This window comes from Ahaetulla prasina, chromosome 17, assembly GCF_028640845.1.
Source record: "Ahaetulla prasina isolate Xishuangbanna chromosome 17, ASM2864084v1, whole genome shotgun sequence".
Classification (NCBI taxonomy): Eukaryota; Metazoa; Chordata; class Lepidosauria; order Squamata; family Colubridae; genus Ahaetulla; species Ahaetulla prasina.
The window spans coordinates 4,070,658-4,083,602 of NC_080555.1; the positions used below are offsets into that span (position 1 = coordinate 4,070,658).

Below are 12,945 nucleotides of genomic sequence, written 5' to 3' on the forward strand. Positions count from 1 at the left end.
TCTCTCTCTGTCTACCCATCCATCCATCTCAATTTCTATCCCTTTCTTCTTTCTTTCTATCTATCCATCTCCACGAAATCTAACTTTTTCCTCGCTAAGCGTCGGACGCAAAGGAGAACCACTCAGGCGGGGGAGGCGGGTCAGGCAGGAGAACACGCCCTCGTGGGCGGGGATTGAAACAACAACAACAAAAAAAAAAAAAGGATGACGGGCGTCCGAGGCTGGACCAATCGTTGCCTGGGAGGCGGGGGCGCGACGAAGAAGAGAAGCTCCGCCTTTTTTTTTTTTCTTTTCATTCCTTCTGCTCCTCGGTCTGCCCCGCCCCGAGCGCGCGCGCGCGAACGAGAGGCGGGGGGGAGGTGACGCCGCGCCGGGCGTGCATACGTGCGTGCGTACGCGGGGTGGGCGGGGCGTGTCGGGAGAAAGGGGCGGGCCTTTCTGCGGGTCCGCGCGCCCGTCTGTCAGTCCGGCCGCGGCGCGGCTGAGGGGAAGGCGGAGGGTCCCGCGCGCGCCAACGGCGCCATGGCGGAGCGAGGGGCGTCGGTGCTGGGAGGCCCCCGGGGCTCCGCGGCCGGCCCTTCGCTGCTCCAACCGGCGCCTTGCGCCCCGCCCTCGGCTCCGCAGCCCTCGGCGGGGTCCCCGGCGCTGACCGGGACGCCTCAGCTGCTGGCCCCGCCGGCGGTGCCTCCGCCGCTGCCGCAGCCCTCGGCGTCGCCGCCTCCCCCGCAGCCCTCGGCGGGCCTGGGGGCTTCGGCCCCCGGAGGAGGAGGAGGAGGAGGGGCGCCCCCTCCTCAGGCCCCGCCGGGCTCGGCGGCCGGGGGTCGCCCCGTGCAGATGAACCTCTACGCCACCTGGGAGGTGGACCGGAGCTCGCCCAGCTGCGTGCCCAGGTAAGGAGCTCCGGGGTTGGGTTCCCATCGTCCCCGGCTGTTGAAAGAACGCTGGGGTGGTAAGCCCACCTCCCATCATCCCCAGCCCCAGAGGACGTCTGTGGTGGGGGCTCACCTCCCATCATCCCCAGCCGCCCCTCTGGGGTGCCGGCCCACTTCCCATCTTCCCCAGCCCCAGAGGACTCCATCATCCCCAGCTGTTGAGTGACCTCTGGGGTGGGGGCTCACCTCCCATTATCCCCAGCTCCAGAGGACTCCATCATCCCCAGCTGTTGAGTAACCTTTGGGGTGGGGGCTCACCTCCCATCATCCCCAGCTATTAAAAAAACACTTACCTCCCATCATCCCCAGCTCTCAAAGGCCCTCTGGGCTGCCGGCCCACCTCCCATCATACCCAGCTGTCGAGAGACCTCTGGGGTGGGGACTCACTTCCCATCATCCCCAGCTGTTGAAAGAACACTTACCTCCCATCATCCCCAGCCGCCCCTCTGGGGTGCGGGCCCACTTCCCATCATCCCCAGCTCCAGAGGACTCCATCATCCCCTGCTGTTGAGTGACCTCCGGGGTGGGGGCCCACCTTCCATTATCCCCAGCTGTTAAAAGAATACTTGATGGCAGCTCACCTCCCATCATCCCCAGCTCCACAAACTCCATCATCCCCAGCTGTTTCAGAGACCTTTGGGGTGGGGCCCACCTTCCATTATCCCCAGCTGTTAAAAGAATACTTGATGGCAGCTCACCTCCCATCATCCCCAGCTCCACAAACTCCATCATCCCCAGCTGTTTCAGAGACCTTTGGGGTGGGGGCCTATCTCCCATCATCCCCAGGAGTTTAAAGAACACTTGGATGGTAAGCTCACCTCCCATCATCCCCAGCTGTTGAAAGACTCCTTGAGTGACGGCTTGAGCTCCCATCATCCCCATCTGCCCATAAGGACCCCTGGGTGGACTCTGCCATCACTCCCACCTGCCCAAAGACCCTTAAGAGAGGGCCGCCCACCTCCCATCATCCCCAGCTGGATGAGAACCCATCTTCCCCAGCCACTGAGGTGGCGGCTCCGCTCTTCTCATCCCCAGCCACCCAAAGACTTAGGATGGGTGGGGGGGGGGAGTTCCCAACTCCCATCATCACCAACCGCTCATCATCTCCCTCTACCCAAAGACCAAAGATGGACTTCTTCCCATCATCCCCAGCCTCCCCAAGACACCTGGGATGAGAGTGAACGAAGTAGTGATGCCACCCAACCTTCCCACTTCCTCCTGGGTTCCCCCCCCTCTCCCACCCCCCCAAAAGGCACCCCCTCTTAATGGCCTTTTTCTAAAAGCCCCCACCCTTCGTAACCCTCTTTGCTTGGCGACCCCCCCATCTCTTTCTTTAAGTAAAGGAGATCCAATGGGGAGTTGTCCAGTTGATTAGCCCCTCCTCCTCTGCTTTGAAGCGGACATCCCATAAATTTGGGGGGGGGGGAGAAGAAGAGGAGTGTAGGAAGATTTGAAAGGGGTGTTGATGATGGACAAGGTGAAACAATGGGTGTTTTGCTACGTCTGGCCTTTTAAAGCAACCGGAAAATGAGAAAAGCAACATTTGGTTGTGTGTGTGTGTTTGTGTGTAAGTGTGTAAAAGGGCCCATCCATTTGAGAACCAATGGTGAGACAGGTCTTGTGGCTTGAAAAGAGGTTGTCGTTCTTCCCCTGATGTGGTTGTGGTATTTTATGGTATTTTAAATTTAGGCTATTTTGAATAAGTTTTTTAAAATGTGTTTTATTGTAATATATTGTATTATTTTATTTGCCTGTTCACCGCCCTGAGTCCTTCGGGAGAAGGGCGGTATAAAAATTAAATTATTATTATTATTATTATTATTGTTGTTGTTGTTGTTGTGTGGCTGGCTTGGCCGTTCTTTTGGGGATGCTGGCTTGCAAATTCATTGGAGGAAGGTGGTCCTCATCTTACAACCACTTACCTTAGGCTCCGAAGTTACAACACCACTGGAAAAAAAAAAAGCGACATAGGACATAGTCCTCATGGTTACGGCCGTTGCAGCATCCTCAGACAATCCCCCGAGCCAAATTTGGGCACTTGGCAAAACCGACGCATCTTTACGACGGGATTGCCGCGTCCCGGGGTGGTTGGACTCGCCCTTTCCCCAGGGGTCGAACTCAATTCGAGGAACAGCCTTGTGATTCATTTAACAACCATGCTGAACCGACCCAAAAAAGTGGCAAAATTGGGCAAAACTCACTTAGCGGTGGAAATTCCGATCTCAGTTGTGGTCGTAAACAGAGGACTACCTCCAATCTGGTCAGTGTCTTATTGTAAGGCCAATTGGGGGGGGTTACTCAAGAAGAACATTGCCCCCCTCCCCCAATCTCTCCCACAACATGATCTGAGTTACAGGTTGTTCCAACTTGGGGTGCATTTACATCTCGGATACTACTATATAGTTACTATATACTCCCTGAGTGCGAAGTTATTGTGTACTCAATCCGCCGCGTGGTTCCGGTTACAAGCACTTCCTCAGATTGAAGGGCCTCCGTGCCAACATCTTACCGAGACGTTCCTCTCTTGCTTAAACCAACTTCCGACCGACATTGGCAGCTGGCGGAGCTACTTATCCAAATTTGGTTGGTTTGCTTGTTCCAATTTCAGTGATCTTTTGTGCCTTTTGTGCAAAAAAAAAAAAAAAATCCGAAATCTGGTTTGGTAGAGCTTTTTCTAATTTCTTAAAAGACAGGTGGAAGTCTAGAGAACTTCTCCATCATCCAGGTCAAGGTTGTTTGAAAGGTGTTGTTGTTGTTTTTTCAAGAGACAACTGGACTTTCTGGTTGTTGTTGTTTTGAAGACGTTTCGCTTCCCATCCGAGAAGCTTCTTCAGTTCGGATCGGATGGAGGGGAACGGAAGGATTGATATTCCTTGCAGACGGCTGGTCCTTTGCATCCTTTTAGAAGGTTGTCGAGGCCACTTGGAGGTTTACCTGCGTCGTCAGGGACACCTGAGTGATGCAAATAGTTCCTGTAGTCTGCAATTTTTTTCTGGAAATCCATTCCTAATCCCATATTGTCCCAAATTGTATAGCTAAAAATCTAAAAGACTGCCAACTGCAGGAACCGTTTGCAACTCTCAGGTGACCCTGAGGACACAGATAAACCTCCAAGTGGCCTCAACAACCCTCTAAAACAGGGGTCTCTAACCTTGGCAGCTTTAAGCCTGGCGGACTTCAACTCCCAGAATTCAGTCAGAGCCGAAGAAGCTTCTTGGATGAGAAGCGAAGCATCTTCAAAAGGAAAAAAAAAAACAAGAAAGTCCAGTTGCCTGCTGAAAAAGGCACCTTCGGGGCAACCGTGACCTGGATGACTGAGAAGTTAAAAGACAGGTGCTTTTGTGAGTGGCAGCTCACTTGGAAGAGGGCATCTTTAATCCGATTCCTTTTGGTAAATTCTATGTTCAAAGCTTCGGTAGGGCTACTGGCCACACCTGCTTTTCTTAAGGAAGGGCTGTTTCGATATGTTTGGGCGAGATATATGAACTCACTCAACCCATTTCCAGGTAAGAGCAGGTGTTTCATTCAAACTCTTCCCAAATCTTATTTTACGGATGCACACCTGCCTCCAGGTGTTCACCCAGCGCAACCACCCATTGGTTTAACGATCAAAATTATAGAAGCACTGAAAATCCTTTATAAGGTAGGTAAAATGAGGACCCAGATTGTTGGGGGCAATAAGTTGACTTTGTATATAATATACAAATGGATGAAGACTATTGCTTAACATAGCGTAAGCCGCCCTGAGTCTTCGGAGAAGGGCGGGATATAAATTCAAATTAAAAAAAATAAATAACAACACATAAAATGTGTGACGGAGTACAGAATCATGGAGTTGGAAGGGACCTCGGAGGTCTTCTAGTCCAACCCCCTGCGCAGGCAGGAATCCCCAACCACTGCTTCAGTCATCCAATCTCTTCTTAAAAGTTGAGCTAGGCCTGGCCTTTCCACCTATGCCCATCCTCACCCCATCAAAATGTGGGTGCTTAGCCACCAGCGTGCATTTACGGCGGTCGTAGCCTCCGTCACTATTTGTGACTGACGAGGTGGCTCAGTGGCTGAGACAAGTCAGCCTGTCGATCAGAAAGGTCGGCAGTTCGGCGGTTCGAATCCCTAGCCCAGGTCTCCTGCGCGAGCAGGGGGTTGGGCTAGATGACCTCCAAGGGACCCTTCCAACCCTGTTACTGTTACTGACTTTCCCAGCCGGCTTCCGGCAAAGGAAGCTGGATTCGTTTAACGGCGGCAGCGATCGGCTAAACGAGAAAGTTCGTAAAATCAGGTTCCGCTGACTTAACCAACTGCCCCAGCAGCGGATATTCTGGCCCCATCGTGGTCATAAGTTGAGGACTGCATTTCGATAAATGCAAAAACTGCATGGCTTTTTTCTGTCCCTCCCGCAAAAAAAGGATGTTTATCTCTTAAGTGAAAGGATAAATATTTTTCTGGATGGAGTTGGAAAAAGACCTTTTTTTTAAACCCCTTCGTCTTATCAAGAGCCCTGCTTCCTTGGTCAATATTTCCCTGCTAACAAGGACACCTCCAACGGTTTTCTAATATCCCCCGTGTTGCGTTATCGATGTTGTTGGTTTGTCGCTTGTATCTCCAGGGTAGCATTTCCCTATTTCTAACAACAGGTCTGGGGCTGTTTATTAGATAATGTTTCTTTCTCTCTTTCTTTTTTTCTTCCTTCCTTCCTGAAGATCAGTTTCACTAGTGAAAAGGCTAATTTTACTTTTGATTTATTTATTCTTGTTGTTGTTGTTTTGTTGGTCTGAAACGTCCACTCGGTTTGAACTCAAGATCTTTGCTTCTTTACAAGGGGAAAGAAGAGCTCTTAACTACACGACAGTATTTCAAGTAGCCTTTTGAAAGCAGGGAAGGTATAAAATCTTAGGCAGGCATTAGCCGAAATCCATTTTAAGTACAAGGCCTCTTCCTCCTTCAGGAAAATAAAATAAAAAAAAAAACACAAATCTTGGACATTAGGACTCTATCATGTTTCCTCCTAGTACATTTAGATGTATTTGCAGTTTATATATATTTTTTAAAAATTCCTTTACAGTTTCTGCCAGCCACATTGAGTAGCATCAGGGCTTGTTTCTTAAGATGACCTTGGCTGTTCCCTGCGTGACTTTTTAAAAAAGTAAAATAAACCCATTGATTATTTGAACGTACGGGAGAAGGGATGTATCCTTGGTGAAGAGCTTACACATGGTTTTTGCAGTCAAAAGTGATCCTTATTATGAGAAGGCCTGTATATCAGGGTGGGCCGAGATCTCCTGTGGAAGAGAAAATATTGGTTTAAGAGCAAGAAGACATAATCGCCTTTTCGGTGCCATGTTTACTCGGGAGAATTAAACATGGTTTAACACTTGAACGTTGGGTTGTCAACACAACTGTCTGCTTTTTCTGCAGCCCCTGCAGTTGTTAACCTCTGTGTAACAACTGCTTTGTAGCCCAGCTCCAACCTAAATTTTACGCCTCTCTCTCTCTCTCTCTCAAAGCAGGAGGAATTTAGTTTCCTGCCGCAGAGGAAGTTAACCGAACAGAACAGTCTCCCCGTTCCAGGATTCTTGTGGGGCCGTGTTTTATTTTTATAACGCCGTCGTTTGGCATGTGGGTAATTTGCCAAAACGGCCAAAAAAAACCACCTCTGCTTTTTTGTTTTGTGCTCCCCACCCCCCAGAAGAAATAATTGTGCCGTTCAATATGCAATACAGCCGATTGACACAACCTACCCCGAAATTCCTTCTGATGTAAAAGCAAATAAAAATGCTTCGAGACAAAAGGAAACGTAAATTGAGCGACGCTATTGAAGCAGATGGCTTTTAGTGCAATTTAAACCATTTTGTCTGGAATATGGGGCTGCTGGTTAAATTTTATGCCCTTTTAGGGAATATTGCTCGCTATTAGCATACGCAAACACACACACATATATATATATGTACGTATGTATTCTCAATAAATATAAGCCCGCATTTTATTCCTCCTTCCTCTTTTGTTTTGTTTTTTCCCTGCTAGGTATAAAAATATTTTAGTCACGTTTATTTTCTGATTGGTTTTCTCAAAACGACAATACGGTACCTTCAGCAGGTGGAAAGGCAGATTCTGCCAATGCTTATTCATCCATGTCAGCAAATAACTTTGCTGGACCTATTTACAGGTGGCAGCTTTGTAAACAGCAGAGCTGCCTTTCATGCTTTCTTAAAACCACGTTTTGTGACGTCTAAACCATGTTGTTGTTGTTGTTGAACTCAGACCTGGAGGACGTTTGAATGCCAATCACTGCATCGTCCCTTTTTTCAAGTTTAAAATCCCACCTTGTTCCTGATTTTCTTGGTTAGCCTTGTTCTGATCAGGGACCGGTACGTCCCGATGCGTTTGACTTGATTATATTCGATAATTGGTCTAGCTCATTAGCTATGCCGTTGGCTGAGCTCCTGCTGTTTTGCATGTTATTCCGTTGCAACAGGACGTTAAATATGGGATTTCTGGATCGTCTTGTCATTTCCGATTATCTCCCAAGAAAACATTCCTTTGGATCTGAAACATATCCGAATTCTCACACGCCGAAAATCCTTCTGTGTGTGTGTTTTGTTTAGTTTTTCCAAAAAAAATAAAATAAAAATCCTCTTAGCACTTCACGTTGATACCTGCTTGCTAAATTTCTTTCTCTTGTGCTGGCGTGTTTAAAGATGCCGCTATAATACTTTGCTATCTTAATGTACATTTAAAAAAATAAATAAATCTGGAGCTGAAAAGACATTTTTTTTCCCCCCAATGAGCTCAAATCCTATCGGATGAACGAGCAGTTTAATGGGACTTCTGCATTTCACTGCTCTCCGTGAGCCGAGAGTGGCGGCATATAACTTTGATGCTGGTTTGTGACTTTCCGTGGGTTTTTTTTTTTTTCTAATCCAGTGGTTCTCAACCCCTGGGAGGGATCTCAGGGGGTCCTTGAAGAAATGTGATTGGTTTAAATCTCGAGTTAAAGTCTGGGGGGAGGATCCGTGGCCACAAAAGACATTCAAAGGGTATCCCTGGGGAAGAAAGCGTTAAGAACCACGGTTAAGAACCTAGTCCATTCTGCTGCCCCTTAGAACCATTGTTCGTTATTCGTCCATACTGTCACCTTTATAATAGAATTGTTGACTCCATTTCAGATGGTGGGTTAACTATCTCTGCATTGGCAAAGTAATTCTGTTCCACGATTCAAGGCCCGGGTTTGAGACCTGAGCTCTGTGCAACGGGTGAGCTCCCATTCTTTGCTCCAGCTCCTCCCACCTTAGCAGTCCAAAAGCAGGCAAACGCGAGTAGATAAATAGGTACCACTTCGGCGGGAAGGTAAAAGCGTTTGTGCACCTTTGGCATATAGGCAGCCCAGGTTTGAGACCTGAGCTCTGTGCAACGGGTGAGCTCCCATTCCTTGCTCCAGCTCCTCCCACCTTAGCAGTCCAAAAGCAGGCAAACGCGAGTAGATAAATAGGTACCACTTCGGCGGGAAGGTAACAACATTCATGCAGCTTTGGCTAGCCACATGACCATGGAAATTGTCTTCGGACACCGCTGGTTCCCTCGGCCAAGAAACAAAGAGAAGCACCCTGCTCTAGAGTCAACCGTGACCGGACAGGGGAAACTTCTAACTTCACTTTTATAACAGCATTGTTGAATCCATTTTGGATGGCGAGTTAAACTATTCGTGCATTTGCAAAGGGATTCTGTTTAAATGGACATTCAAGGAAACCTTTCCCAGTAGAAGAATTTTGCAGGAAACCGAAGAGGGGAAAATAATCCAAGTTTCCAGGCCTGCCCAGCTTCTATCAGCTGCTGAGGCCAATTTTTTTAGCCGTTCCCTTTCCCAAATTTTTTCTTTTTTTTAAAAAAAAAGGTAGCCTGCTTTTTCCGACAACTGCTCGGCGGTGTCTTGGGAAAAAAAAATTCCATCTGGCCACCTTCCTCTTTGTGGGATCCCATGCTGTGAACTAAAACGAGATTTCTGCTGGTGACATAAGGAAAGGGTGACCCCTGGGATGATCACTCCGGCGTTTATCCGCCCCTTGTCCAAGTCCATATCTTCTTTTCTTTTTAATATTTTTTTTTTGAGATGCGTGGAAACATTTCTGGTTAGAAAAGAGGCCATCTTGAATGCTTTCGTTTCCTTTCTCCCCAAAAAAGAAGACGTCGCTCAAATAGCTCCCAAAATAAAATTTACAAAAAAAAAAAAAAATCCCAGCCTTTTAAACTCTCCGTTCCATCTGTTGTTTTTTTAACGCGGCGTTAAAAATAAAAAGCCTTTTTGCCACCTAAAAATAAACCCATTAGTTAAATAACTTCAAGCTCTCGGGCCCCATTGATGAATATTGCACTCCTGTTCAACACGTACATGGGGAAGCGGCGAAGACGTTGAGCTTGTCGATCAGAAAGGTCGGCAGTTCGGCGGTTCGAATCCCTAGCGCCGCCTAACGGGGTGAGCTCCCGTTCCTTGTCCCAGCTTCTGCCAACCTAGCAGTTCGAAAGCACGTAAAAAATGCAAGTAGAAAAAATAGGGACCACCTTTGGTGGGAAGGGAAGAGCGTTCCGTGCGCCTTTGGGTGTTGAGTCATGCCGGCCACATGACCACGGAGACGTCTTCGGACAGCGCTGGCTCTTCGGCTTTGAAACAGAGATGAACACCGCCCCCTAGAGTCGAGAACAACTAGCAGATATATGCGAGGGAAACCTTTACCTTTACTAACAGGTACATTTTCAGGCAGCCTGGGTTACGGTCTTATTTTATTCCGATAACTTTTCCGGAAGTTTACCTGAATCACCTTTTCTCTCTAGCACGTAGGAATGCTTTCTTTTGACAGGTGCTGACTTAGTGATGAGCGCTCGATGGTAGAAACACACAATCCGGAGGCAATCACGTTCGACAAAATGATGGCCCTGGTTACCTTGTTTTGTTCTGCTTTTTTTAAAATAATGAGTAGCACTTCAGAATTGTCCAATTCCGAGGACGGACAAACGTTTCCTTAACGAACTCAATTGTAAATCCGATTTTCCTTGCTGAGCCTGGCTGTTGGGAAGTTGTTATTACAAATGACTCCAAGGTAAATCACAATATTGAATGAAGTTTGAACCGTGTAGGAGTCCCTGTTTCCAAACTGTGTCTCTAACAACTGACTTTTTTTCCTGATTTTCTGAAGTTTTCTTCGCGAACACGAGCATAAATCAGATTTTTGTCTCCGAGCTGAGCCCTCTCTTTTTGGAGTTTTTCAAAAACGGGAATGCTCAAGTGAGCACCCAGGCCGTTTTAAGAATCTTTTGTGGGTAGCAGGTAGTCCTCGGCTTACAACCGGTTCATTTAGTGACTGTTTCAAAGTTACGATGGCACTGGAGGGAAAAAAGGGACTTGAGACCGTTTTTTTCACACTGGCGACCGTTTTAGCATCCCCGTGGCCACATAAAATTTGGACGCTTGGCAACCGGCTCCTATTTACGACGGTCGCAAAGTCCCGGGGTCACGTGATCCTCTTTTGCGACCTCCCGACAAGCAAAGCCAACGGGGAAATGCCAGATTCACTTAACAACCGGGGCAAGAGCAGTCGTAAAGTTTGGCAAAAAAAACACCTCACTCGGCAGATGTCTCCCTTAGCGATAGGTAGTAACGTTGGGCTCCATTGTGGTCTTAAGTCGAGGACGACCTGTGGTGTGTCAGCCTGGGAAACGAGAAGAGGCGACCCATCTTTTAAGCTCTTGAAATTACAGGCGCCTCCGCCCTAAAGCCTGTGGGTGTTTTTTTGTTGTTTTTTTTAATTAAAACTCTTTAAATAATTTGGTTTGATCAGAAAGTTTCGGGAGCTTAAGGTCAGGCAGGATCGTGCAGCCCTTGCAAAGAAATCCCAGCTGCCACTTAGGAACTGTTCCTCTCTAGCTAGTCCTCGACTTACGGCCACAACGGAGCTCAAATGTCCGTTGCTAAGTGAGCAAGTTATTAAGGGGATGTTGTCCCAACTTTAGCCATCCGGACTTCCAAATGGTCACCTATCTCTAAAATTAAAAAAAGTTTTCTTCGTGAACGCGAGCGTAAATCAGATTTTTGTCTCCGAGCCAAGCCTCTTATTTTTTGAAGGCTTTCAAAACGGGAATGTTTGGCCGTTTCAAGAAGCTTTTGCGGGCAGGTAGTTCTCGACTTGCAATTGTTCATTTAGCGACCGTTTGAAGCTACCAAAAAACCCCCTGACAAAAGGGATTGAACTTTTTTCCCAACTTACAACCATCGCAGCATCCTTCTGGCCACCTGATCAAAATTCGGACGCTTAGGAACTGACTCACACTTACGACCGTTGCAGTGTCCCCGGGGTGTGTGTGTGTGTCGTGTGATCTCCTTTTGCGACCTTCAACGAGGAAGCCAGATTCACGTAACAACCGCCTTACTAACTTTCACAAATGCAGCAATTCCCTTAACAACCGCGGCAAGAAGGATCGTAAAATGAGGCCAAAACTCATTTAACCATTGGCTCGGTCAATAAGGGGAAATTTTGAGCTCCGTTGTGGCCGCAAGTCGAGGACTATCTTTATTTCTGTCGGTTTTCAAAATGGAAAAGTTTAAATGAATACACAGGCCGTATTCAGAAACCTCATGGTTTTTTGTTTTTTTTTGTTTTTTATGTCTAAAAGCACTTTATTCTGTAGCTACTTTTTGGAATAAGAAGCATTTAGATAGGTTTGAATATTCACTTTGTGGTTTTCTTTGCGGGAGCCTCAAATGCAGAGAAGAACCCATAATTCGAATAGTTTGGTCCGTTGCAATAAAAGACATGCTATTTGACCCTTTAAAAAGATGAGTTTTTGCGGACAGGCATTTAAACTGGAACTTCATCTTTGGAATATCGACAAAGGTATCTTTAGCACGTCTATTAAATTCTACTAAGTGATGTAAGCTGCATTTTCTGGAAAAGGGATTACCCTTGGCGCTGTTTTGAGCGTTTGCTTAAAGAGAGATTTCTTAAAACAAATTGAACTCTTAATGGAATCTTGGTTTGGCCAAATGAAGACTTTATAGGCTAGCAACGAACGTAAACACAATGACAGCCCCAGGTAGAAATGAATGAAAATATATCAGAACATTACAGGCAGTAATTGAGCCCCAAATTTCTAAGCGAAGGCATTTATTAAGTGGGTTGGGCCTCATTTTTAAGACCAGGTGTTAAGTGAATCACCAACATTGGTAAGTAAGGAACCCGGTTACTAAGCGAATCTGGCTTCCACGTTGTTAGAAGGTCGTAAAAGGGGGCACAGCCACGGCCATAAGTATGAACCAGTAGCCACGCGTCTGAATTTTGATCACACAATCGTGGGGCTGCTACAAAAGTCGTAACTGTGAAAAACGGTCATAAGCAGAGGTGGGTATTCAGCCGGTTCACGCCGGTTCGCCCGAACTGGTAGGAGAAATCGCGGATACGTCCCGGCTCTATGCCAATCTATTTAGGCATGTTTTTGAGGCCGGGCACATGCGCAGAAGGCCGGGCATATGTGTGGAAGGCAGGCGCGTGTGCACAAACCGGGCGCACACATGCACAAACGACACATATGTGCACGGCGAACCAGTAGTAACATAATGTGAATCCCACCGCTGGTCATAAATCATGTTTTTCAATGCCCTTGTAACTTTCAACAGTCACTAAGCAAACTGTTGTAAGCCGAAAACTTCCTATAGTGAATAGAATAGAATAGAATAGAATAGAATAGAATAGAATAGAACAGAACAGAACAGAACAGAACAGAACAGAACAGAACAGAACAGAACAGAACAGAACAGAATTTTTTTATTGGACACACAAGAAATAATAAGAGAATTGTGACTTAATCATTTCTTTCAAGTGAGCTATTTCTGTGTTGATTGTTTTTTTATACCTTTATACTTTAACATCCATAAATGCTTGGTGAACAATGTATTTGTCTGGGTCAATACATTTTAAACACAATACCGCCACTAATAATTTAAATATACATAATCACAATCTTTCAACTT

At 46.8% G+C, this 12,945-nt stretch overlaps 1 protein-coding gene across 3 annotated transcripts in view; it reads left to right on the forward strand.

Moving 5' to 3' along the window:
* Window positions 1–434: 434 nt before the first annotated feature.
* The window catches only part of PACS1 (phosphofurin acidic cluster sorting protein 1), a 61,852-nt gene continuing 49,341 nt past the window's right edge, over window positions 435–12,945 (forward strand). For all 3 annotated transcript variants that reach the window (XM_058160405.1, XM_058160407.1, XM_058160406.1), the window contains exon 1: window positions 435–890. In XM_058160405.1, the coding sequence (XP_058016388.1) occupies window positions 523–890 (368 nt within the window). In that variant the 5' untranslated portion in view covers window positions 435–522. The remainder of the gene's footprint in view (window positions 891–12,945) is intronic.